This window comes from Gastrolobium bilobum, unplaced genomic scaffold (genome assembly GCF_033153095.1).
Source record: "Gastrolobium bilobum isolate Gb01-03AN ecotype WA unplaced genomic scaffold, APGP_CSIRO_Gbil_v1 utg69015, whole genome shotgun sequence".
Taxonomy (NCBI): domain Eukaryota; kingdom Viridiplantae; phylum Streptophyta; class Magnoliopsida; order Fabales; family Fabaceae; genus Gastrolobium; species Gastrolobium bilobum.
The window spans coordinates 12,133-38,540 of NW_026898067.1; the positions used below are offsets into that span (position 1 = coordinate 12,133).

Genomic DNA, 26,408 nt, shown 5'->3' on the forward strand with positions numbered 1-26,408 from the left:
CTCTTCTGCACCGCCGTTTCCTCCCACTTTCTGTCACTTTCCCGGGAAAAGATTGTAACAGCACCCGCTGCGTGCCACTGCACTCTCTGGGACTCTGCACGTTAGGTTCAAAGCAAGCGGTTATTCTATTGTAAAAAAAATGGGAGACAGATTCCATTGCAGCAGAGAGAGAAAGTGTAGATAGATAGATAGATAGAGAGAGAGATAGTGTGTGAAGACTGCAAGTAGAAAGATCCTTCAAAAAACCCTGAATTTTTGGGGTTTGCGCTAGCTTGGTTTTGTCCTCTTTCGAATTCGAGACTCCACCGACTTCAATAACGTTTTTTTATCTTCTCTTCTTTCTCTCTACCTTATTACTCTTGTACTGCACCGTTCAACATCTGGTACTTTCTCTTTCTCTGAGTCGATCATATTTTCTCCTTGTTTAGCTCAATTTGACTAGGGTTTTGAATTGCTCATTTCATTTTCAGGATTTGGCATCGACCGCAATGTACTGATCCATTCCATGGCCAATTCTTAGGTTTTCTCTTCGATTCGCGTTCTTCTTGGACTGATTTTGTGGTTTTCTCTGTGATTTTGAATTTTCTGTAGATTTCGTTAGCCATGGCGTTTGATCAAAATTCCGTTCCCAACGATATGCGGCCACTGAACTCGACCCGAAATCTAGCTGAAGAGCCAGTCGTTTTGCCGCCTGTGAGTACAACGGTTCGGGAGCATGGAACCCCTGGCGCTATGCCCCTTTTCTACCCTGCTTCTGTCTCTGATGCTGGTTTGGTTGGAATGGGGTATGGAAATGTGGCTTCGGGTGCTGCTGCTGCTGCTGCTACAACCAGGTGCGTTCGCCCTGCTGTGCCGATTCCCCATCCCACCGTGAACCCTGCTATTGGGTTTAGTCATGCTTCTAATATTCCCAATGCTGTTGATCTTTCGGGTAGCTTTGTGGCAGCTGCAAATGGATATCCTATGAATTCGGGAAATTGGGTTGGGGGTAATGGGTTGGATAATGCCCTTCAGGGAAACAGCAGGGTCATTGGCAATGCCAGTGATCATGTTGGTGGTGTTGGGTTAACTGGGATTGGTTTGAGTCCTACTACAAGTCAGCGGGCTGATCAGGTGTGTGATGCCGGCGGGGATGATTCCTTGTCGGGGCGAAAATTGAAGTTTATGTGCAGTTATGGTGGGAAGATTATGCCTAGGCCAAGTGACGGAATGTTGAGATATGTTGGAGGGGAGACGAGGATCATAAGTGTTAGGAAAGATGTGAGGTTTAATGATTTGGTGCAAAAGATGGCTGATACTTTTGGGCAACCTGTGGTTATCAAGTATCAGCTCCCTGATGAGGATCTTGACGCACTGGTCTCGGTTTCCTGCCCCGATGATCTGGAGAATATGATGGAGGAGTATGAAAGATTAACTGAGAGATCTCCTGATTGTTCTGCTAAATTGAGGGTCTTTCTGTTTTCAGCTTCAGAACCTGATCCTTCTTATGTGGCACCCTTTGTGGATTTACAAAGTAGTAGGCAAAAATATGTTGAAGCGGTGAATGGAATTACTGATGGTATTAGTGGTAAACTCATAAGGAAAGAGAGTATTACAAGTGCAGCTTCTACCCAAAATTCTGATTTGAGTGGAATAGAGGTTCTTGATAGCTCAAATGCTGCTCAAGGGGATGTCAACGGGGCACCTTCTTCTGCCTCTTTATCAACTGAAGCGAATGTGGCTGCTTCTCATGATGCTACTGCAAATTTTGCAGTTTCTGAGCAGCCCAGTGCATCAATTTACTCAGATGCTTCTGCGGTTTCAGTGGGCATGCCTGTGACTAATTCTGGTCCAACTCAGACTCCACCTTTCCAGAATGAGGTTGAGTTAGAAAAGTCTGAACCTATGACTTTGTCCCAGCAGCAATTTGGGAAGCAGCAATCTGGAATTGAAATTACATCACCTGCACCTTATTTGCAGCCTTTTGTTGATCCTCGCCAGGAAGTTATGAAACATGCAGATTATGTCCAGATGCATACACATATGGGATTTCCCAATCCTCAGCTTTTAGGTAAGCCTGGGTCTATCTACTCCCGACATCAGTTTCATGATAATACTCCTTGCTTAGTGTCCCATCAGGTAATGCCTGCAATACAAATGACAGTGACTCAGCCATCTTCTCATGCTGGTGGAAGAGCGAGTGTTATTCAACCACAACCATTCATGCTGCCACAGCAAAACCGTTTGGACCAATATATTGATGAAAATACTTCAGGGCTAAGGATTCACCAGCTTCCTACTGAACAAAGTTACAATGCATATCCGGTTCAAGTCCCTTCTGTTGTAGTTGGAGGTAATTATGGCTGGGTTCAGGCTCCTCCACCAGAGAATGTTAGTTTCCCTGATGCATTATTACCTCAACAACCAGTAATGATCCCTAAGAAAGTCCAGAGAGTGGAGGACTGTTATATGTGTCGGAAAAAACTGCCTCATGTACATTCAGATCCAGTGGTTCAGGATCAGCCTAATAGTTGTGCTGGTCCATATACTGATTCAATTCCAAGTTACCATAGTCTCCCTATGGAGGAAAATTTTAGAGCTCAAGCAACAAATAGGGTTTTGGTGACTGCACCAATGAAGGACGGCAATGTTGAACAAGCAGTTGGGACCAGACCCAGGGTCTTTAGTAAATTGGAACCTCCGGGTGGATTACCATGTACTGACACAACTGGATTTTCTCTGGAGCCTGAAGGTGAGAGAATTTTTACACAAAAGCTTGACGATTCGGTTGATCCCAGGAAAGCAGTTATCCAAGAAGCAGTTGGAAGAACAGTTGAGAAACAGCGACCGAGTGATGGGTTGACGGGAACAGCACCACTGTCTTATCTAGATGATGTCGTCTGCCAGCATATTGTGCCAGTTGAAAACTGGGCTAAAGAGGATGTGCTTGTGAATAAACCTGTTAATGATGATATACCTTTGGTTGGTAGCACATCTATTGAAACTTCTGAGTGTATGGTTCAAGAATCTCCAAATGAACTTGTTAGCACTATTTCAAAAGCAGATGCTGTGGAGAATTGGATTGCACAGGACCATCTCAAACCTATTGATGGAAGGATGGACACCCTCAAGATAGGCAATCCTGAATTTTATGTAAATAATGATAAATTTGATTGCAACACTCAGCATGCTGTAGAAAAAAAAGGGATGATTCTGGATAACAACTTTGGCAGGTCAAAATTGATTGCTGATGCAAATCAAAATAAGATGATGGATGTGCTTCCCAGTTCTACTATGGAAATTTCATATGGGAATAATTCCAGGCCAGTGGAATATAATGAGGTTGTCCAACCCCCTGTTTGGGGGGGCATTCTTGGATCAAATCCTCAATCAAAGAGTGGAAACCATCTCATGGATGATGCAGTTTTGTCTTCAATTTCACCATCTGTCAGGTTTGCAGATGTGCAAGATTCTTCAAACTCACTTTTTAGCAATCAGGATCCCTGGAATATACATGGCACTTACTTTCCACCACCTAGACCTAACAAAGTGGCATTGAAGAAAGAAACCTATTCTTATAAAGATCAGTTTGGTGAGAATCCAGGCAACAACAGGGAACAAAATTTAGAAGCTCAATTGGACGATGGCCTCTACCAGACATTCAAACAGAATTTAACTTTAGATGAAGCTCAATCTGTCAAGGGTGGGTCTGTAAATTGTTTAAGTCTTACTAAATATAAGTTATCTTTATTGATCATTTGTAGTTTTGGATTTCATAGCTCATGCTCATTGTGTTTTGGTTTCTTTTTATTGAAGGCTTATCAGAAGACCGACAACTTCAAGCTGTTGCTGAAGGTTTAGCTGCTTCTGTTCTGGACTCAAGCACTTCTTCGAATCCTGAATTGCATGCCAGAGATGTGTCCCATCGTGAAGACATTGACGATGGAGATATTCAAAATGATATAACAAATATACAGTGTGTTGATAAAACTCAGGTGACTTTCACATTCCTTGGTCTTTATATTTTCTATATTTTCCTTGTCTCGCAATGACAGGAATAATCTCCACAATTTAATACTTTTCTCCGCTTCCCCATCCTGCTTCTCCTCAGGTGTGATTTTATTATTGTTATTATAAATACAATTATTTTTTTCCTTTCAGGATGTTAAAAGCAAGCTCCCAGAGAAGGCAAATTTTGGCTTTCCAGTTTCAAATGTTGGAGCGTTGCAGGTTGAATGTTTTCTGCTGTATGTTTCCTCTTCTATGTTTTCATATTGCCAGCTCAGCGAAGCTAAAACTTTGCTGTGCAAATGTGGCTAGGTTATAAAGAATTGTGACCTTGAAGAGCTGAAAGAATTGGGTTCTGGGACCTTTGGGACTGTATATCATGGAAAATGGAGGGGTACTGATGTTGCAATAAAGCGGATTAATGATAGGTGTTTTGCTGGAAAGCCTTCAGAGCAAGAACGCTTGGTCTGTGTCCCATTATTAATGGTTCTGATTACTATTGCCCCCTACTTCCTTTGATAAGCAACAAACTAGCTTACATTGTTTGTGGTATGTGCATCGAACAGAGAGCTGATTTTTGGAATGAGGCAATTAATCTTGCTGACTTGCATCATCCAAATGTGGTAGCTTTCTATGGTGTTGTACTTGATGGCCCTGGAGGTTCTGTGGCTACAGTAACAGAGTATATGGTTAATGGTTCTCTACGAATTGCCTTGCAGAAGAATGGGAGGTAGTTTGTTCATGTATTTGTATGTGTTTGCGTGCACATGTGCATGCTCACACACCCATGTATTGGTTGCTTTTCATTACCCTGATTTAATATTTATTTGTTTCAATAATCATAAACGTTTGATACTTTTGTGATCATATCAGGAACCTTGACAAGCGCAAGCGTCTTTTGATTGCAATGGATGTGGCTTTTGGTATGGAGTATCTGCATGGAAAAAACATAGTACACTTTGACTTGAAAAGTGACAACTTGCTTGTGAATCTTCGAGATCCACACCGCCCAATATGCAAGGTTTAAATGTTTGATGCTGAAGTGGTCATATTTGAAATCTTTTCCTGCTCTATATATTTGTAGTAAGCATGCATTACATAATTTTTGCATATATGGATGTGGTTAATTACTGCACCAACTTCCATATGAGTTTCTTAACAATTCAATGTAAAGGTGTGATATGTACAAAACATGACATCCTATTACCTCTGTTCTGTTGTGTTTTAGAAGATTACTTAATTTTAAGTCTTTGGATATGCTGGTTTGTAATGGCTCTGGATTCTCGAAAGGTAAAAATTGTGGTGATAGTGTTGGGGAGGAGGAAAGAAAGGGAAAATGAGAGAAAAGGAAATGTTTGATGAATGAAGAATGAAAGAACACAAGAGCAGAGCTCTCCACAAGGGAATTCTCCCTTTACGCTGAGAATGTCTCTGTTTACAACTGAATAGCCCAAAGATATCTATCAGTTGGGTGTGTCTCCCTTATATACAGCTTTCTAGGCTTCTCAAATAAGACTCTAACCGATTAACTACGTAACTGACCCTATACAACAATTACTAACTGTTGCCTGGATATATTCCTTTGGGAACACACATCCAAACCCCCATGTCAAATTCAAGTCGTAACATGGGGTGGCTTTGCTTGAAGGAACACTATGAGGCAGATTATAATTTGCTGCTTTAGTGTGACTTAAGGAATTTATACTCATCAAAAAGGCTAATATAAGGAGTGTGATATTTTAATTGCATATAATGACTTCGTAGAATTTCTTTTGTTAACCTGGTCTTTCCCTTTTTTTAGGTTTGATTAGCTGTACTTAAGGTCTAGCTAGGCATGATCTATACTTATAAAAAGAGATTTTAATATATTATTTAGATTGTTGTTTATATCATTGCAGCTTTGTGAGCAATTTTGTCATCGCAGATCTGCAATATTTTACCTATAGTGACTATAGGAGTTACACAAATCCAAAGATAAAAGCAATCATTTGAGGTTATGGGAAGTCATAGACTTGAAGATGCTGGCATACACCCACTAAAAACTCAGGATATAAACTGTTATCTGTGAGTGTGTAGGTTTGGATTTGTGTACGAGATTATCTATTGGGTTCTAATTAGCATGCACCAATGATTTTAGGCTGAATTTGAAGTTATACCCTGTACTAGTATTTCTACATCATAGAAATAGCCGCAGAGAGTTAAAAGTTAGTGTGCAACTAAGCTGTCTTCTCTCATCATCATGCAAGTTGGATTGTGGTTCTTATGCGCTCATTATCACTTTATGCAGTTAATTGGAAAACAAATTATAACTCTTTCTTACATAAATATTAGTCCTCTGTCCAAATAGTTTTCTTTTTATCTTCTCCATCTCTCTCATTTTCCTTCTTCATTTCAAATTTCTGGGAATCTATATTGTTTAAAAAAAGGTGTTAAATCTGTGGAGGCATTTATAACATGCAAGAGTCATTCTGCTGTTAAGTCTGGAACACCAGAGCGAATATTGGTTGGCAAAGGTTTAATGATTGATGTTGCTGCATTAGAAGTTTGTACCCTTCTGACATGTGGAGAGTGAAATCCATCACTATAGCTAGGGATAGTTAGCAAGCTAGCTTTGATTGCATATGGTTTTCTATGATTTCTGTGCTATCAGTATTAGTGTTGAAGTCAGAAGTTAATGGGCATTAAATTCTCGTTTAATTTGTGTTGATGGAAGATTGATTGGCTCCATTAATTTTTATAATGGAAAATTGATTGGCACCATTATTATTAATAATGGAAAAAAATTGATTGACTCCGTTATTAATTGAAATAACGGTAAATTAATTGGCTCCATTAATTGTTATAATAGAAAATTGATTCGTGCTCTGTTATTAATGGAAATAATGGTAAAATGATTGACTCCATTATTTTTGGCTGGAGTAATGTCGTTCCCTTAATTTGTGCTAATTTGCAATGATGGCAAATTGTTGAAAGGAGTAACAAGATATTGTACTTGGGTGCTTAAGTGACTGAGTTGTTTGAGAGAGAAAGAGAGGAGAAACCCAAAAGTGGATCGGAGGTCCCGTCTTAACCCAAAACCTTCAAAGCATTAGGTTCGTGGGTTCTTCTACTTATATAGTTTGCACTTAGCCCAAATGTGCTCCATTACATTTGAATATCACAACAATCAGTTTCTCTAGAATGCTTATGCCATCAATTTTTTTGGGAAAGGGAAGGAGCCACTGCATAGGTTGTAGATATTATTCCTGCAGGGTACATTATCATTCATATGAATTGTGAATGCTTGAGCTTCCACTTTTTCTTTACTGTTATTTATTACTATCCATTGATCAAGTTTTTTTTTTTTTTTTTTTTTGACACATTCACTTTTTTTCTCTCTTTATTTTCTGTTGGAAGTCATGGCTCCTAGATCTGCTTTATTTGATTTCTTTTGATTGAGATTTATTATGCCACTCTGTTTGATGGCTCTGGTTTCTTGATAATTGCTGTGTATGAGTATTTTTTTCCTCATATTTGGAAACACTGAATAAATTTTGATTATATTTTATGCCGTTAGGCATCTGCACAATTCATGTATTGCATTACTATTTAGAAAGCTAGATTTTGTCTCTAGAAGCACCTTGCGGACATAGCTTAGCCAATGCTTGACTGAGGGATTAGTCCAACACAGGGACACCTCGTGGCATTACCAAAATAAAAAATCTCAATTTTATAATATTTATTGACTTTGCTTTGTAGACGTGGCTCGTTTCATATGTGAAGTCGGTAAAATCTCCCCTGTAATGCCCGGCCGCTTCAAGAATCAATGACTATCCCCACACACTAGCACGTGACTTTTTAGTGTGCTTTATCCTCATTCACACACTTCCTGGGAAAAGTTCCCAGGAGGTCACCTATCCTAGAATTGCTCCAAGTCAAGTACACTTAACCATGGAGTTCTTCCATTATGGGCTACCGAAAAGTAGATGTATCTTGTTAGTATAGACAGTACTAATTAATTCTTATAAGTTATCCCCAACTGTGCAGTCTCATACTTGCACAGTCTTTGGAATCTCTCTCTTTCGGGTGTCGATTCGATTCATTCATGTACCCCTCCCTGGAAGCCTGCCAGAAGCCGCTCCTTGTCTGTGCCCTTTCGCACCATGCCCTCTCGCATCGGTGATCACTCCCTGCCCTCGTCAGCGCCAGTAATGTTACATGCCCACCAGCTTCCGCCTGGTTCATCCTCGAACCACACCGTACTTGTTGAGAGGCCCTGCTCTAACCACTTGTAACGCCTGGCCGTTTCAAGAATCAATAACTATCCCCACACACTAACACAAGACTTTTCAGCGTGCTTTATCCTCACTCACACTTTCTGGGAAAACTTCCCAGGAGGTTACCTATCCCAGAATTGCTCCAAGTCAAGTACGTTTAACTATGGAGTTTTTCTGTTATGGGCTATCGAAAAATAGATGCATCTTGTTAGTACAGGTAGTACCAATTAATTCTTTTAAACTATCCTCAACTGTGCAGTCTCATACCTGCACAGTCTTTGGAATCCCTCTCTTTCGGTGTCAATTCGATTCATTCATGTACCCTCGCTGGAAGTCTGCCAGTAGCTGCTCCTTGTCTGTGCCTTTTCGGACCATGCTCTTTCGCAGCAGCGATCACTCCCCGACCTCGTCAGCACCCGGGATGTTACATCCCATATTCTGAAAAAGTGTTTCTAGATCTATATACCCAAAAAAAGAGTGTTACATGATCTTTGTCTTCAGGTTTCTCAGTTTGTGTTGTGCCTAAGAAGCAGTGGGTTTTGCTTGAGTCACTGACTTTGAAAGCTAACTTGCATTTTGCATCAGGATTTTATTATGGAGGTAATAAGATGAACAAGTTTCTATCATGGGTTTGGATGCTATTTTTTCCTTTGGATATGTACTTTTTTTATATGTTGTTTTTGGCAATGTCAAATTGTTATCTCAGGTGTTTGGTAGGATAATTTAATCAAGGAAAAACGTATTTCTCATGATAATTTGAAGATCTGAGATGTGGTACAGAATAATATTGGCAATTACACTTAAAAATTGTTCAATGCTTCATTATTGCTTTGCTCTAGTGTCTTTAGGGCATGAATGAAACTTAGGGGGCATTTGGTAGAGGAATTTTTTTTTTATGCTTAGGAATCATGATTACAAGGAATATGCTGGGAAAATGAATTTCCCGGAAATATTACCAAAAAGTTGTTTGGTAGGCCAAAATATTACCGGGAATATTACAAAAATGCTGTGTGAAATTTTCCCAAGTCATGGAAATCCAAGAATACCACCCTCTTGGTGGTATTCTTCGATAGTATTTTGGTCCAAAAAGCTTCAAAAAAAATTTCCCCTAAGAATCTGATTTTCCTTTGAAATTTTTTAACAATCCTTATACAAAACGTGGGTAAATAGGATTACCAATGTCAATTTTCCGGAAATCCAAAATTTTTCCTTGTACCAAATGCCCCCTTAAGGAATAATTAAAAAGTAAAGACAGCTATCTGAGATTATTTTATGTCTAAATAACTGGAATTTCATTCTTGCACCGACCCGGGTTTCTATTCTTCTACTGAAGATTCTAAATGTTGATAATACATAATGCGATCATTGGGATGTCACCAGTGTTTAAAACGCTGGCTAATAAGAAAAGTAGTGTTTAAAACTCAGCTCGACCATCGACTCGGCCGAGGTCAGGGGTCACAGGTTCAATCGGTGGGTCACGGGGTCACTTTGCTGGACCCGTTTTTATACATTAAAAAAATATAAATATATATGCTATATTAAAAATTCAAAAAAATCAAATCACCAATCATCAAAGATTCAAAATATACTTAACATAATTCAACTAATTACATCCACAAGTCAATATTATATAAGCTAATCAAAGTATCAAATTATCAAAGTATAAAACACATATTCCAATGGAGTTAATGAAAAGTTATATCATCAAATTCAGACCCTACTTGTCCTTCTCACACACCTATAACAGCATGTGAAAGGAGATCCCTTACCCAAGAGAGAATGGCAGAGGAGAGACGGCGGCTCGACGAATCAACAGTGGGGAGAGAGGAGCAAGCACGGCGGAGGAGAGAGAGAAGACCGAAGAGGATAGAAGGAACCACCACCACAACAGAGGAGATCACCGGATCAGGGAGACTGAGTCTGAGTCTGAGAGAGAAGATCAGAAGAGAAGAAGAACGACTCAGAGTTCAGATCTAGTTCTAGATCTAGGCAGTAACGAGTTTTTGTTTTGTATTTTTTTTTCCACACCAAATGACGTCGTTTCATGTGTAAATTTTTTGTTTTTAAAAAAATGCAGTGACTTCTTCTGAATCGGGAGTCACGGGTTCAACCGGGGTAGGAGGTCAAAAGGGTCACGTGCATGCAAGGTCTAACTGTTGACCCCAACCTTCAGAGAGAGAAGGGGGGGTCAGTGACCTGGTGGGGACCCTGGGGCGGGACAGTGTTTTAAAACACTAATGAAAAGTAGCCAAAAATTTTGAGATGATTATGTGATGCAACCCGCTCCAAGACCAATTAGGTTTATAAAAGAGACAAGCATAGGAAGATATGGATATCAAATGTGGCTGACCCAGGCCCAAACAACTCTGATCCAGTGGATGACTCATTTGATGACTCAGCAAATCCGTTGCAACTGAATGAAGAAACGCATCAAGGTGTGAGCAAGGGAGGATTAAATAGCGTTGCTGATGTGAGAGAAAAGGCATCTGGAATCTGAATTGAGAACTTTGGATCTTGGGAGAGAGTGGAGCCTCTCCAATTGCTTCACACTATCATTTCTTTTCTGTTGTGTAGTTTCAATTCTAGTATTTCTATTCTGTTGGATTGTAATGAAGAGTTGAGTTGTGTAACTCTGTAGTTTCCTTTTATACTTGTTTCTGTTATTAAATACTAAAGTTGAGTTACTGTGACACTGATTATGGCCAAGATATATACAATATATTTCCATTTCAATCAGTTATCCCGTTCTATTGAGTGTGATTGTTGGCTGGTCTGTATCAAATTGGTATCAGAGTTCCGATCTTGGAGCTCTGTGGGATGGTGGTTACGAGAAATATGGAGAATCGCTTGGATGTTCTAGAAGAGGGGCTGCGCAGAAGTGATACTCAACATAATGAGGTGCTACGAAGGTTGGAGGCGAATGAAGCAGGGGTCAACGAAATAATACGAAGGCTGGACGAGATGACTGGACGAAGGCGAAGTGATTCTCACGAAGAGAACGCTTACCACAACAGAAACAACGCAGGTGCGCATGGAAGGAGACTCAATCCAAATTCTCCGATGACCAGATGACTGGAAATTCCCCTCTTCAGCGGTGAAGATGCTTATGGGTGGATAAATCGGGTGGAGGTATTTCGCTATCAACGGAATAGCGGAGGAAGACAAGGTAGCTGCAGTGATGGTGACGTTAGAAGATGAAGCATTACAGTGGTATTTGTGGTGGAAAATAAACAATCCAAATCCCGATTGGGAGTACTTCAGACGGGAGTTGTTGAGCCGGTTTCAACCAGAAGCTTTAGATAATCCTTACAGAGCACTGTATACGCTTAAGCAAGTTGGGATGGTGTCTGAATTTAGACGGGAATTCGAAAAAGTAATTGGGGCTCTACAGTTCGAGGATGAAGATTTGTTAAAAGGAGCGTGGCTCAATGGTGTTCGAACCAGTATTCGAGAGGAACTGATGATGAATCCGGCCATTAGTTTAACTGAGATGATGAAGTTTTCTCTTAAGATCGAAAAGAGGAACGAAGCATGGAGAGAAAAAGGATTTGGGGGAAGAGGAAAGGTTGGGTCATTTGGGTCCAATAGGGGAGGACAGGCCCAGAGGAGTTGGATCAACCCAAACTCAAACAAAGGAGGAGGATGGGTCGGGTCGGGTTCACTAAACCCCAATAACCAGGGTCGGGTTTGGGGCAACCCAATTCTAATAACCTAAATTCCACGAGTTCTCAATTCACTAGGGCAGTAAACGAAGGGCAACAGAGAGATATGACATCAAAGGGGGTAAATGGCACCGTCAATCAAGGAAGTGGTGGCCATGCGGCTGAAAGCCAAGCGAGTAACAACCGTCGACTCTCTCCGGCGGAGGTTAGAGATCGCCAAGCGAAGGGGCTATGCTTCACGTGCAACGAACGTGTGAATCCAACCCACAGGTGTCCGTTCAAACAACTCCAAGTTATGATAGTCGACGATGAAGACAATGGAGACGGAGATGAAGCCGTAGTCGATGTCGCAGGTCATGAAGAAGAAGAACCCCTGGAAAAGGACGATGAGGCAGCTTTGCAACTTTCAATGCAAAGCCTGTTAGGGCTCGCTTCAAACCAAACACTCAAGGCATGGGGGAAAATTTTGGGGTCAGATGTCGTTGTGATGATCGATTGTGGTGCGTCAAGCAACTTCATAAGGAGAGAGGTGGCTGAGAAGCTGAAGATACCTGTCACAGAGACTCCCACTTACAACGTGGAGGTAGGGGATGACCATAAGGTTTGCTGCCAAGGGGTGTGCAAGGAAGTTGATCTCTCGATTCAGGGAGCAGAGGTCGTCCAAGATCTTTATATTTTCGAGTTGGGGAGTGCTAATGTCGTTTTGGGTTTGGAGTGGCTGACTCAACTTGGGGAAATCAAAGCTAACTTCAAAGATTTAACTCTGAAGTTCACACGGGAAGATCGCGAGGTGGTCATCAAGGGAGATCCGTCTTTATTTCGCTCTGTGGCTTCGCTAAAATCTATTGTTATGGCCCTTCAAGATCACGACCAAGGGTATTTTTTGAGGTCTGAAGAGGAAGGTAACAGAGAAGATGATGCTCATTGGGAGGGACTGGAAGAATTGTTGGTTGAATTTGAGGATATTTTTCAGAAGTCTAGAGGGCTGCCACCTTCGAGGGAACAAGACCATGCTATTAATCTGAAACCGAGGAGCGAGGTGCCAAATATACGCCCTTACAGGTACCCACACTATCAGAAATCTGGAATTGAAAATTTAGTGGCTGAGTTACTAGGAGATGGGCTGATTAGGCATAGCACCAGTCCTTATTCCAGCCCAATGATACTGGTAAAGAAAAAAGATGGAAGCTGGAGGGTCTGTGTTGACTACAGGGCCTTAAACAAATTGATCATCCCTGACAAGTTTCCCATTCCAATTGTTGATGAGTTATTGGATGAGCTTGGAGGCTCTACCATTTTTTCCAAACTCGATCTGAAATCTGGTTTTCATCAGATTAGGACACGAGATGAAGACATACCTAAAACAATGTTTAGAACGCACCAAGGGCACTACGAGTACTTGGTGATGCCCTTTGGCTTGACAAATGCACCTTCATCATTCCAAGCCCTCATGAACGATGTCCTGCTGCCCTTTCTGAGGAAGTTTGCACTGGTGTTTTTTGATGACATTATGATATACAGTAAGGGGCGAGAAGAACACCTGGAGCATTTACGTTTGGTGTTTGGGGCACTGAGGTCTAATTCCCTGGTGTGTAATAGAAAGAAATGCAGTTTTGGTAATAGTCAGATGGAGTACTTGCGGCACATCATAACAGCTGAAGGAGTAAGTGCTGATCCTAGTAAGGTCAGAGCCATGAAGGGATGGCCAGCACCCAAAAACATAAAAGGTTTGAGGGGATTTTTGGGGCTGACCAGGTACTATCGAAGGTTTGTGCAAGACTACGGAAAAATCGCAAAGCCACTGACTGAGTTCCTTAAGAAGGACGCGTTCAAGTGGACTGAAGAAGCAGAAAAGACCTTTGAGCTGCTGAAAGAGAAGATGAGTACCGTTCCAGTTTTGGCTTTGCCTGATTTTACAAGTCCTTTTACGGTGGTGACAGATGCATCAGGTAAAGGGATTGGGGCTGTCTTGATGCGAAATAATAGGCCCATAGCGTTCTTGAGCCAAGGTTTCTCCCCAAGAGCACAAAGCAAGTCAGTTTATGAGAAAGAGCTCATGGCCATAGTTTTTGCGGTACAAAAGTGGAAACATTATTTGATGGGGAGTCACTTTGTCATCAAATCTGATCAGAAAAGCTTAAGGTTCCTGACAGACCAGGAAGTGTTAAATGAAGAGCAACAAAAGTGGGCTGTGAAATTACTTGGGTTTGACTTTGAGATTCAATATTACCCGGGTAAAGAGAACCAGGTTGCCGACGCGCTTTCTAGGCTGATGCAGTTGTCTAGTATTACTAGGCTGCAGTTACCAGCATTGGAAGATTTAGAGCTGGAATTACATGAAGACAGCAAACTGAGGGGCTGTTGACTGGTAAGGAAACTCACCAGGGATTTAAATTACGGAAGGCAAACTGTATTACAATGAAAGGTTAGTCTTGTCTAAAAAATCCAAATTTATCTCTGTTTTACTCCATGAATTCCATGATTCTAGTTTTGGGGGGCACTCTGGATATTTTAGAACTTATAAGAGGCTATCTGGGTTGGTTTACTGGGAAGGAATGAAGAGAAATGTGAAAGAGTATGTTGCTGCCTGCATTGTTTGCCAACAAATCAAGGCCCAAAGCCTAACTCCTGCAGGTCTGATGCAGCCCTTACCTATCTCAGATAAGGTATGGGCTAATATTTTGATGGATTTTATAGGGGGCCTGCCCAGAACTATGGGGTTTGATACAATCTTGGTTGTTGTGGATCGCCTCACTAAATACACACATTTTCTGCCCCTTAAACACCCATATACAGCAAGGGATGTTGCTGATTTGTTCATCAGGGAAGTGGTAAGACTTCATGGGTTCACCACAACTATTGTTTCTGATAGAGACAGAGTTTTTATGAGTCTTTTTTGGACAGACTTGTTCAAGAGTGCAGGAACTAAATTGCATTACAGTACGGCCTACCATCCACAAACTAACGGTCAAACGGAAGTGGTAAACAAGTGTTTAGAAGTCTTTTACGGTGCTTTTGCGGACCAAAGCCAAAACAGTGGCCCAAATGGATCCCTTGGGCAGAGTTTTGGTATAACACAACATACAAGGATGCAACTGGGATGACCCCATTCAAGGCCCTCCATGGCAGAGACCCTCCTCATTTACTTAAAGGTGAAGGTTTCGCATTTGCTGTGGATGCTCTTTCTCACTCGCTGGTTGCTCGAGATAACATACTGCTAGAATTAAAACAGAATTTAATTCAAGCCCAGAATCACATGACTGCCCACGCTAACTGTAACGCCCGGCCGCTTCAAGAATCAACGACTATCCCCACATACTAACACGAGATTTTTCAGTGTGCTTTTTCCTCACTCGCACACTTCCCGGGAAAACTTCCCAGGAGGTCACCCATCCCAGAATTGCTCCAAGTCAAGCACGCTTAACTGTGGAGTTCTTCCGATCCGGGCTACCGAAAAGCAGATGCATCTTGTTGGTATAGGTAGTACCAATTAATTCTTATAAGCTATCCCAAACTGTGCAATCTTATACCTGCACAGCCTTTGGAATCCCTTTCTTTCGGGTGTCGATTCGATTCATTCATGCATGTAACCCCACGCTGGAAGCCTGTCAGGAGCCGCTCCTTGTCCGTGCCTCTTTGCATCGGCGATCACTCCTTGCCCTCGTCAGCGCTCGGGATGCTACATGCCCACCAGCTTCCGCCTGGTTCGTCCTCGAACCACACCGTACTGGATGAGAGGCCCTGCACTGATACCACTTGTACCGCCCGACCGCTTGCAAGAAACAACGCCCTGGCCGCTGAAGGAGGAGATGCTTCTGCCTCTGCGCGCTAAAACGTCCCAAATGGGGGCTTAAGCGCCCAGGATAGCGCGCTTGAGCGCCCTGGTGCGCGCTTAAGCGCCCAGGATAGCGCGCTTGAGCGCCCTGGTGCGCGCTTAAGCGCCCATTTATAGTGAAAGACCTGACGCTTTCTGCCTCCGTGCGCTTAAGCGCCCAGATGGAGGCTTTAGCGCCCGATAACGCGCGCTTGAGCGCCCGGTAGCGCGCTGAAGCGCGCGGGGCCTGTGATCAACACCCTCTTGTGTTGCTTCCAATTGTCATAACTTGGGCTACAGTGCTCCAAAGGAGGAGCGGTTTGAAACCACGCGTAGCTAACGAAGAGATCTACAATATTGTAGAAGTTGTGAAATAAATAAGAAGTAAATTAATGGTTTAAAAATGGAATAAGAACATGATTTTAAGCTTGATTTATCTGATTCCGCAAAGTAATATGGTTATGATCACGCAATTGGATATTTTAAATTCGGCGTCGTTTTAAAAAGAAAAATTTATCCGGATTTTTAATTGAGCCAATGTGATTGTAACTACGCTTAATATCATAATGCGATGTTAACAAACCGGTTCTAGAACGGGGTGTTACATTTTATGGTATCAGAGCCTGGTGTCGATCCTGGGACCTGTGGGTTATGGGCCCACCACGCTTCCGCTGCTACTAACACGAGACTTTTCAGTGTGCTTTTTCCTCACTCGCACACTTCCCGGGAAAACTTCCCAGGAGGTCACCCATCCCAGAATTGCTCCAAGTCAAGCACGCTTAACTGTGGAGTTCTTCCGATCCGGGGTACCGAAAAACAGATGCATCTTGTTGGCATAGGTAGTACCAATTAATTCTTATAAGCTATCACAAACTGTGCAATCTTATACCTGCACAGCCTTTGGAATCCCTTTCTTTCGGGTGTCGATTCGATTCATTCATGCATGTAACCCCACGCTGGAAGCCTGTCAGGAGCCGCTCCTTGTCCGTGCCTCTTTGCACCGGCGATCACTCCCCGCCCTCGTCAGCGCTCGGGATGTTACATGCCCACCAGCTTCCGCCTGGTTCGTCCTCGAACCACACCGTACTGGATGAGAGGCCCTGCACTGATACCACTTGTAACGCCCGTCCGCTTGCAAGAATCAACGCCCTGGCCGCTGAAGGAAGAGATGCTTCTGCCTCTGCGCGCTAAAACGTCCCAAATGGGGGCTGAAGCGCCCAGGATAGCGCGCTTGAGCGCCCTGGTGCGCGCATAAGCGCCCATTTATACTGAAAGACCTGATGCTTTCTGCCTCCGTGCGCTTAAGTGCCCAGATGGAGGCTTTAGCGCCCGATAACGCGCGCTTGAGCGCCCGGTAGAGCGCTGAAGCGCGCGGGGCTTGTGATCAACACCCTCTTGTGTTGCTTCCAATTGTCATAACTTGGGCTACAGTACTCCAAATGAGGAGCGGTTTGAAACAATGGGTAGCTAACGAAGAGATCTACAATATAGTAGAAGTTGTGAAATAAATAAGAAGTAAATTAATGGTTTAAAATGGAATAAGAACATGATTTTAAGCTTGATTTATCTGATTCCGCAAAGTAATATGGTTATGATCACGCAATTGGATATTTTAAATTCGGCGTCGTTTTAAAAAGAAAAATTTATCCGGATTTTTAATTGAGCCAATGTGATTGTAACTGCGCTTAATATCATAATGCGATGTTAACAAACCGGTTCTAGAACGGGGTGTTACATTTTATGGTATCAGAGCCTGGTTTCGATCCTGGGACCTGTGGGTTATGGGCCCACCACGCTTCCGCTGCTACTAACACGAGACTTTTCAGTGTGCTTTTTCCTCACTCGCACACTTCCCGGGAAAACTTCCCATGAGGTAACCCATCCCAGAATTGCTCCAAGTCAAGCACGCTTAACTGTGGAGTTCTTCCGATCCGGGGTACCGAAAAGCAGATGCATCTTGTTGGCATAGGTAGTATCAATTAATTCTTATAAGCTATCCCAAACTGTGCAATCTTATACCTGCACAGCCTTTGAATCCCTTTCTTTCGGGTGTCGATTCGATTCATTCATGCATGTAACCCCACGCTGGAAGCCTGTCAGGAGCCGCTCCTTGTCCGTGCCTCTTTGCACAGGCGATTACTCCCCGCCTTTGTCAGCGTTCGGGATGTTACATGCCCACCAGCTTCCGCCTGGTTCGTCCTCGAACCACACCGTACTGGATGAGAGGCCCTGCACTGATACCACTTGTAACGCCCGTCCGCTTGCAAGAATCAACGCCCTGGCCGCTGATGGAGGAGATGCTTCTGCCTCTGCGCGCTAAAACGTCCCAAATGGGGGCTTAAGCGCCCAGGATAGCGCGCTTGAGCGCCCTGGTGCGCGCATAAGCGCCCATTTATACTGAAAGACCTGATGCTTTCTGCCTCCGTGCGCTTAAGCGCCCAGATGGAGGCTTTAGTGCCCGATAACGCGCGCTTGAGCGCCCGGTAGCGCGCTGAAGCGCGCGGGGCCTGTGATCATCACCCTATTGTGTTGCTTCCGATTGTCATAACTTGGGCTACAGTGTTCCAAACGAGGAGCGGTTTGAAACCACGCGTAGCTAACGAAGAGATCTACAATATAGTAGAAGTTGTGAAATAAATAAGAAGTAAATTAATGGTTTAAAAGTGGAATAAGAACATGATGTTAAGCTTGATTTATCTGATTCCGCAAAGTAATATGGTTATGATCATGCAATTGGATATTTTAATTTCGGCGTCGTTTTAAAAAGAAAAATTTATCCGGATTTTTAATTGAGCCAATGTGATTGTAACTGCGCTTAATATCATAATGCGATGTTAACAAACCGGTTCTAGAACGGGGTGTTACATTTTATGGTATCAGAGCCTGGTTTCGATCCTGGGACCTGTGGGTTATGGGCCCACCACGCTTCCGCGGCTACTAACACGAGACTTTTCAGTGTGCTTTTTCCTCACTCGCACACTTTCCGGGAAAACTTCCCAGGAGGTCACCCATCCCAGAATTGCTCCAAGTCAAGCACGCTTAACTGTGGAGTTCTTCCGATCCGGTCTACCGAAAAGCAGATGCATCTTGTTGGCATAGGTAGTACCAATTAATTCTTATAAGCTATCCCAAACTGTGCAATCTTATACTTGCACAGCCTTTGGAATCCCTTTCTTCCGGGTGTCGATTCGATTTATTCATGCATGTAACCCCACGCTGGAAGCCTGCAGGAGCCGCTCCTTGTCCGTGCCTCTTTGCACCGGCAATCACTCCCCGCCCTCGTCAGCGCTCAGGTTGTTACACTAACCAGCATAGAAGAGATGTTCAATTTGCTCCGGGGGACTTCGTTTACCTACGGTTACAGCCTTATAGGCTTAAGACCATAGCAAGACGTGTTAATGAGAAATAAGTCCCAGGTACTATGGCCCATATGCTATATTGGAAAAAGTTGGAGAAGTTGCTTACAAACTCCAATTGCCTAGGAACTGTCAAGTCCATCCTGTTTTCCATGTTTCTTTACTCAAGACGGCTATTACTCCGTTAGCAAATGCACAACCCTTACCTTCAATGCTCTCGGAGGATTGGGAGCTGTTGGTGGAACCAGAAAAATTGGTAAATTGGAGGCTGTCCAACCAGGGTGAACTGCAGGTACTTCTCAAGTGGCGTCAGTTACCGGAGTTCAAGAATACATGGGAATCCTTTGATGTCATCAATAAACAATTTCCTCACTTCAACCTTGAGGACAAGGTACTTGAATTGGGGGGGAGTATTGATGCAACCCGCTCCAAGCCCAATCAGGTTTATAAAAGAGACAAGCATAGGAAGATATGGATATCAAATGTGGCTGACCCAGGCCCAAACAACTCTGATCCAGTGGATTCTGTCCCAGTGGATGACTCATTTGATGACTCAGCAAATCCGTTGCAACTGAATGAAGAAACGCAGCAAGGCGTGAGCAAGGGAGGATTAAATAGCGTTGCTGATGTGAGAGAAAAGGCATCTGGAATCTGAATTGAGAACTTTGGATCTTGGGAGAGAGTGGAGCCTCTCCAATTGCTTCACACTATCATTTCTTTTCTGTTGTGTAATTTCAATTCTAGTATTTCTATTCTGTTGGATTGTAATGAAGAGTTGAGTTGTGTAACTCTGTAGTTTCCTTTTATACTTGTTTCTGTTATTAAATACTAAAGTTGAGTTACTGTGACACTGATTATGGCCAAGATATATACAATATATTTCCATTTCAATCAGTTATCCCGTTCTATTGAGTGTGATTGTTGGCTGGTCTGTATCATTATGCAATTCCTAGGAATATTTCTTTCTAGTATTGGTGCTTCTGATGGTGTGATGAAATCAAGTTCTAGTATTAGAATTGAATAACCACTTTTTTATTCCTAGAGTTCCAATCAAAGATATCAATCATGATCTCCAATAAAGCCAAATCAGATTAGGTTTTTCTATGATTTCCGTGTTCTTTCTCTCTCCTCTGTTCTTACCTCCTTGTGCAATTTGTGATATAAATGTATATATTACTCTCGACTATGGTGGCTACTTATGCTCATTAGGTGGCTTCATTGTTCTACTTGAAGCTTTGACCATTTGAATCTTTGGAGTGTCAAATTACTGTTATCCGGTCATACTTGTATTGTAGTTCTGCTAGTCTTGCTGGTCAAAATTGCCAACACCTCATTCTTATTTTTCTTGGTCATGTGCCGAGCAATTAACACCATGATCACCTAATGATTTAGAATTAGATCCAGCTCTGCAACATTAAGCACCATCCTTTTTTCCAGAATTTTCTTGACTGATTTTTAGGTTTATGGTACTTGCTTTCATGGTCGACACAGCTCTACTTTTTGCATAGCAATTGAAGATAATTTGTTTAATTAATATCTCGGTTATTCACACTTCTGATTCTGATACCAGGTTGGTGACTTGGGTCTGTCCAAAGTGAAATGCCAGACTCTAATATCTGGTGGTGTGAGAGGAACTCTACCTTGGATGGCCCCAGAATTGCTGAACGGGAGCAGTAGCCTTGTTTCAGAGAAGGTTTATGCTTTAACCTATTTGAAACATTGATGTCTTTTGTGGCTTCCTTCATATATTGTCATTCTCTAAACTGATTCGTTTTAATATTTAGGTTGATGTGTTTTCATTTGGTATTGTCATGTGGGAACTCCTCACTGGGGAAGAGCCATATACTGATTTGCATTATGGTGCCATCATAGGTAATCCAAAGGTTAAAAATCCAAATATTTAGATTTTGATTCGCTAGCTTTTGGTTGTTGAGCTGTGGGTTTTTCCAAACATAATTCAGGTGGTATTGTGAACAACACTTTGCGGCCTCCAGTTCCAGAAACTTGTGATCCAGAGTGGAGATTGCTGATGGAGAGGTGCTGGTCATCAGAGCCATCAGAAAGACCAACCTTCACTGAGATTGCCAATGAATTACGTTCCATGTCGGCCAAGATCTCTCCCAAAGGACAAAATCAACAGCAGCAACCTACATCATCAGAGAGCCAAGTTCAGAAATGATTTCCTACAACTGCAGGATGCTTAATCCCAGATTTGTCTCTGGTTTGTGTTTTTCATCCATGTGGGGGATCAATGCAGTGTGCAATATACACTATATTGGAGGTTTGTAAGTATTAGATGGTAACCTGAGGTTGTTATTAAGTGTCTGACCTTTTAGCACTACTGCATATACTCGTTTTACACCCAAATCTCAGGGAACACTAAGTAATGTGTCCTTTTCTAGTAGGAAAGGTAAAGTAAAGATTTTCATATTTTGAAAATTTTATAGTGCTTGAAAAAATGGATATTGTATAGGAGTTTAGCATTTTTAGCCATGTATATTACTGTTACTGTTATTACCATGCTTTGGTGTGTTAATGTACTGACCCAAGACTGTTTCTTTTCTTCATCACATGACTACTACTGGGTTTGTCTTGTGGCCGCCCCGGCAATTAAATTTATGTGTTACTATATAATATACGTGGGAGCCACCAACAGCTAAGCATGACACAGCATACAATAGGAGTCGGCTTTATGATTATCCTCGCCGTGTGGTGTGGGTCAACATGAAATTGAATTTATGTATCATATGATTTTCATTTTTCTAATAGTAAATCGTATTATTATGTCTTGAGTGACGGAAATGCCAATACATCGCGTAATACTGTCAGGTAGCATTTCAAGACTCCATAGGATACTTCATTGGACGCTTCCAAATACAAAGATCACACAATCCTACTTTTCTATTATTAATTTTTTATTATTATTGGTTGTAGACGTTTTAGGACAGTTGTAGCTTCATTTTCTTTGACATTTCCTCCTTTGCATATCTCTCTTCCTTAATAATCATTACCTATAAATGCTTTCTGCCCAACCAAATCCCCTAAGTCCAACCATATACATACATTCCATTTCTCATTCTCTTTGAAAATATATTGTTGCTTTTGAGGGAAGGCCATTGATGGAGGCAGTGGAACATGTGGAAGTAGATTTCAATGAACACCAAGAGCCTAGCGGATGCGGGTATGGATGCTTTTGGGTTTTTAGTTTGAGGTGGTGGCAAGGCCATGAAGAAGGTAAAGGCCTACTGGAGGAAAAGGGAGAATCCTGGGTGAGTTGCAAGTTGAGGAAGATGAAGGAGGTTTCAGAAGTGATTGCAGGTCCCAAGTGGAAAACATTCATTAGAAGGATAAGCGGATATGGCAAGAAGCAGCAGAGGAACAAGTTTCAATATGATGAACACAGCTATGCTCTAAACTTCAACAGTGGGGTACAGAGCGAAGATGATGACATGCCTCCAAGTTTCTCAGCTAGGTTTAGTGCTCCTTTTACCTCTGGACGTCGCCAAACTGAACTATGATTCGTGCATGTTCGTTTTCTAAGTGATTTTACTGCTTAAATTTGTTCACTTGTTAGTATTTTTCATTCGGTAGAATCATTAATTATTCATCTGTAAAGATCATTCTTTATGTTCAAACTTTTGTGCTTTTGCCTCTTCCTCTTGCTCAATATTCCTCAACAAAAACAAAAACAAAAAAAAGAAAAAGAAAACAAAACTTGTAGCATGGTGACTTCCCCATGAATTGTAGGCCAACCGTAGACTACAATTCTCGCTTTTTCAATACAAAATGGAAGATTGAGAAAGAGATTGTGGAATGAAATGATACCATAAGAAAAGTTTCTGGACAGATGTATTCTTGGACGAAAGAATTGCACGGCAATCATTATTTGTTTGATTTTTTTTTTTTTTTCATTGCTTTATGCCAATGGCCAAATAATCTTTTAATTCACGAGAAGCTTTTGTTATACGGCAAAAGAAAGGTGTGCTCTCGAGTAATTTGCACACATATGACAGGCCCTTCAATCATCCCTTTACTCATTCAAACTGCCAAACCAAAAAAAAGAAGGGGAAATATCTTCACAGCACTCATAAAACGATGAGAACGGAAAGTTCCTTTCCGTTTCCCCCTTTGCTCTTCCCCTACATAGAGTCATAGACTACACTCAAAGCCCATAAGTGATAGGTCCTGTATAGAATTAAAGAAAAAAAAACTATACTCACTTGTACTTTTTAATAAATTTATTAAATTTATTTCCTGTTGAATTTAAAACTAATTTACATTTTAATACGGAAAAAAAATTATAACCAGTTTTTTAAAATAAGTTTCAGTCCATATTACGAGTAAATCTTCTAGCATAATGAAAATTGGAGATAGTAACGTACCCAAAGATAGACTAGGGTGTAAATGAGCTAGGTTGACCTACAGAGACCTACGACCTAGCCTATATTAGGTCAGGCTTGGCCTATTATAAATAGTACAATAGAACAGACTTAGATTTTTAAAAAAAACTATTTAGAAAATAAGTCATAGGTTTTTTTTGTACATATTAAACCTATAAGCCTACAGGCTGGCTTATACCATATTATTTATTAAAAATATAATAAATACAATTATTATTTTAATAATTTTAAATAATAAAATAAATTATTTTAATTATTCTTTTAATTGTTGAATGTTTAATAAGCTTAAATAGGCTAACAGACCTAGGCTAAGACATGACTTTTATTTTTTAAATACAGGTCAGACCAAACTTATAATTTGGAGCCTACACAGGCTAATAGGCCAAGTCATACCCATTTTTTTTTTACATAAGCCCGATCTATTTAAGTCAAAGCCTAGTCTATCCTAACTTATTTACACTCTACTAGCAGGTATATATTTTTACTTATTATTTTTGTTACTAAAACCGAGTCAGTTTCATCTAAGAATAAAAAAAAATTCTACAAAAAGTGAATATAGAATGGTTTACGGAATGCCATTGGCAATACCTGTAGCACGCGTCTAACTGTGAAAGACTCATAATGCGTCTCACATAGTTTTTGACAACTGACTTCAATAATTTATAGTTATTTTTTAAAATTCAATTAAAATGTATCAAGATATTGTTTATGCCAAATGCACTTATAACTCTTGGACTCACAATGTGTCCCACATAGTCATTGACAACTACATGGCGGTAACTTTAACAATACTATGTATGATATACTTTTCATAGTTTAATTATACAAGATATTGATTGTGAAAGATTTGCAGAAGTAATATTGTTAAAATAGATGAGGATTTTGACATTAAATTTAACAACAATGCTAGTTGCATCATAGCTAGCTAATGCCATTTTGTATCAGAGGCGGCAGGGGAGGAATCCTGTTTCTCCCTTAAAAAATTTATATTATTTGGCCTTCGTGCACGTTTGGATGCCAAAACATCTATGAGCATTGAACAATGCACTTTTTCTAGAATAGAGAATAATTTCATATATACCATTACAAAACAGTATTATAAAATTAACTTCAACAACCGATCAGAAAAATAAAATTCAACAAGTAAGACAGTTACATTCAAAAACCAATTATTTATGCTTTGTAAATAAATTCAAAATATAATAACAATTATTTCTATCAACATTAAATGACCTAAAGATGCACTTAATCTTAGTTTATGGGAGTGTCATTGCAGGCTTGAATTAACTTGATAAATTAAGTCAATCCGGCCCAAACCAACTAGAAAAACTCAAGTTGGTTCCGATCATCAAGTCTAATAAGATAGAAACCTATCCACCATCCGTTTTAAAATTTTGTGAATTCTCTCATTAATCTTGATTTACGTAGAAGAGATAATGTAAAATAATAATTCAACTCAAAAGTTTAACTCGTTAGGTAATATTATATTAATGATTTTATATATTTTTAATGGGCTTTATTTTTTTTATAATCAATGGGCTTTATTAATCTCATGCAATAGAAGAGAACCCTATCATGCAATAGAGATAATCATGTGTGGGACACACCCACTATAGAAAAAGAATAAAAAAGTAATACGGAAACCGTGGTTCGTAGCCACGTGCTCTAATCCTCTGAGCTACAGGCCCCACCCCGTCTCCTCGATGTATGTGTAGGAGAGAAAAATTCTCTCCTACAACATAAGAGTATATTTTTTCATTTCTAATATGTTTCCTTACACGAGAGTCCACTAAACTTGTAGGGAGGATAATGTACAAGTTCACTTACGTGTGCTAAAAAACTCTACAAAAGTTAATTAATTATTAACTAAATAGGGGGCGGTGAAGATCAAATCCATGACACGTGCTCTGATAAAAGAATCTATTAACCCAAAAACTTAAACTGTTAAATGAGCTTATATTAATAATTTTATATATCTCTAATAGTTAACTGGGCACGACCCAGGTCCACTCCTTACACGAGTATTTAATTTTTTTTTTTGGTAAATAAAAGGGGAAAAGCCCATAATATTTAATATTTTATTATCAATGAGAGATGGATATCTGTCGATATTTGCAGCAGGTATTTAGTATTTCAAGACTAATTTTGAAATCAACATAAAAAGACAAATCAAATAATATTTATTACAGACAGCAACTTTATCCAAAGATTTAAAATACTTACGAAAATAAAAGAATGTTAAGAATTATATATTTGATTGAATTATTCATCCTTATATTTTAAATTATAATTTATTTCTTTAAAATGGTTAAATTTATTAATTTACTCTTATTTAAAAAATTAATATATAATATTCTCAACTTCTCTTTTTAAAATTTTTTAATTAACTAATTATTTATATGTTATTTATGATTTTAAATGTTTTATTCTTTTCTAATCTATGCTTTTTATATTTTTCTTGGATTAATTATATTTTTTTATAAGTACAAATATTATAAAATATTTTTTCTTTTGATATATATTTTTTATATTTTATATGTTACCTAAATTTAAAAAATATTTGTCCCAAATACAAAATTTAAATACTATTATTATATGATACTAAATTTACATAAATAATTATTATGAATAATATAACTTATTTTAACAATTTTTACCACGATGGCTCATTCACTCTGAAATAAACCTCGTTGAAAAATCACATCTCCAATTATATATTTGATAGTCCAGAGAGCTCTCTATTACTATGCTCGCCTAACCCTCTTTTATTAATGGATTCTCACGAATGATTTGTCAATTCTTAACATGAAAGGTAAGAGTGACAATTTTTAACACGTGTTGCATGTCAACTTGGAAACATAATATTGACCCAAATTAATTGTCTTGTTATTGGTATGTAGTATCATGTCAATACGATATTAATGAAAATAACA

The 26,408-nt window shown here is 40.3% G+C and overlaps 2 protein-coding genes across 3 annotated transcripts; both read left to right on the forward strand.

Annotated features, from left to right (window-relative positions):
• On the forward strand, positions 1 to 21,276 carry LOC133312565 (uncharacterized). Of its 2 annotated transcripts, XM_061513788.1 has the most exons (11): positions 1 to 383; positions 471 to 490; positions 592 to 3,682; positions 3,796 to 3,974; positions 4,141 to 4,209; positions 4,300 to 4,452; positions 4,554 to 4,717; positions 4,861 to 5,008; positions 20,646 to 20,768; positions 20,860 to 20,947; positions 21,037 to 21,276. In XM_061513788.1, exons 3-11 carry the CDS (start codon positions 604 to 606, stop codon positions 21,252 to 21,254), a joined length of 4,221 nt encoding a protein of 1,406 aa, XP_061369772.1. In that variant the 5' UTR covers positions 1 to 383; positions 471 to 490; positions 592 to 603; the 3' UTR covers positions 21,255 to 21,276. The 2 variants fall into 2 exon arrangements, with proteins under 2 accessions (XP_061369772.1, XP_061369773.1); XM_061513789.1 differs by lacking the exons at positions 20,646 to 20,768; positions 20,860 to 20,947; positions 21,037 to 21,276 and adding an exon at positions 5,912 to 6,023.
• A 918-nt stretch (positions 21,277 to 22,194) lies between these two features.
• Positions 22,195 to 22,703, forward strand: LOC133312566 (uncharacterized). Its single transcript, XM_061513790.1, has one exon. The coding sequence runs from the start codon at positions 22,195 to 22,197 to the stop codon at positions 22,591 to 22,593; it is 399 nt and encodes a 132-aa protein (XP_061369774.1). The 3' UTR covers positions 22,594 to 22,703.
• Positions 22,704 to 26,408: the final 3,705 nt, after the last annotated feature.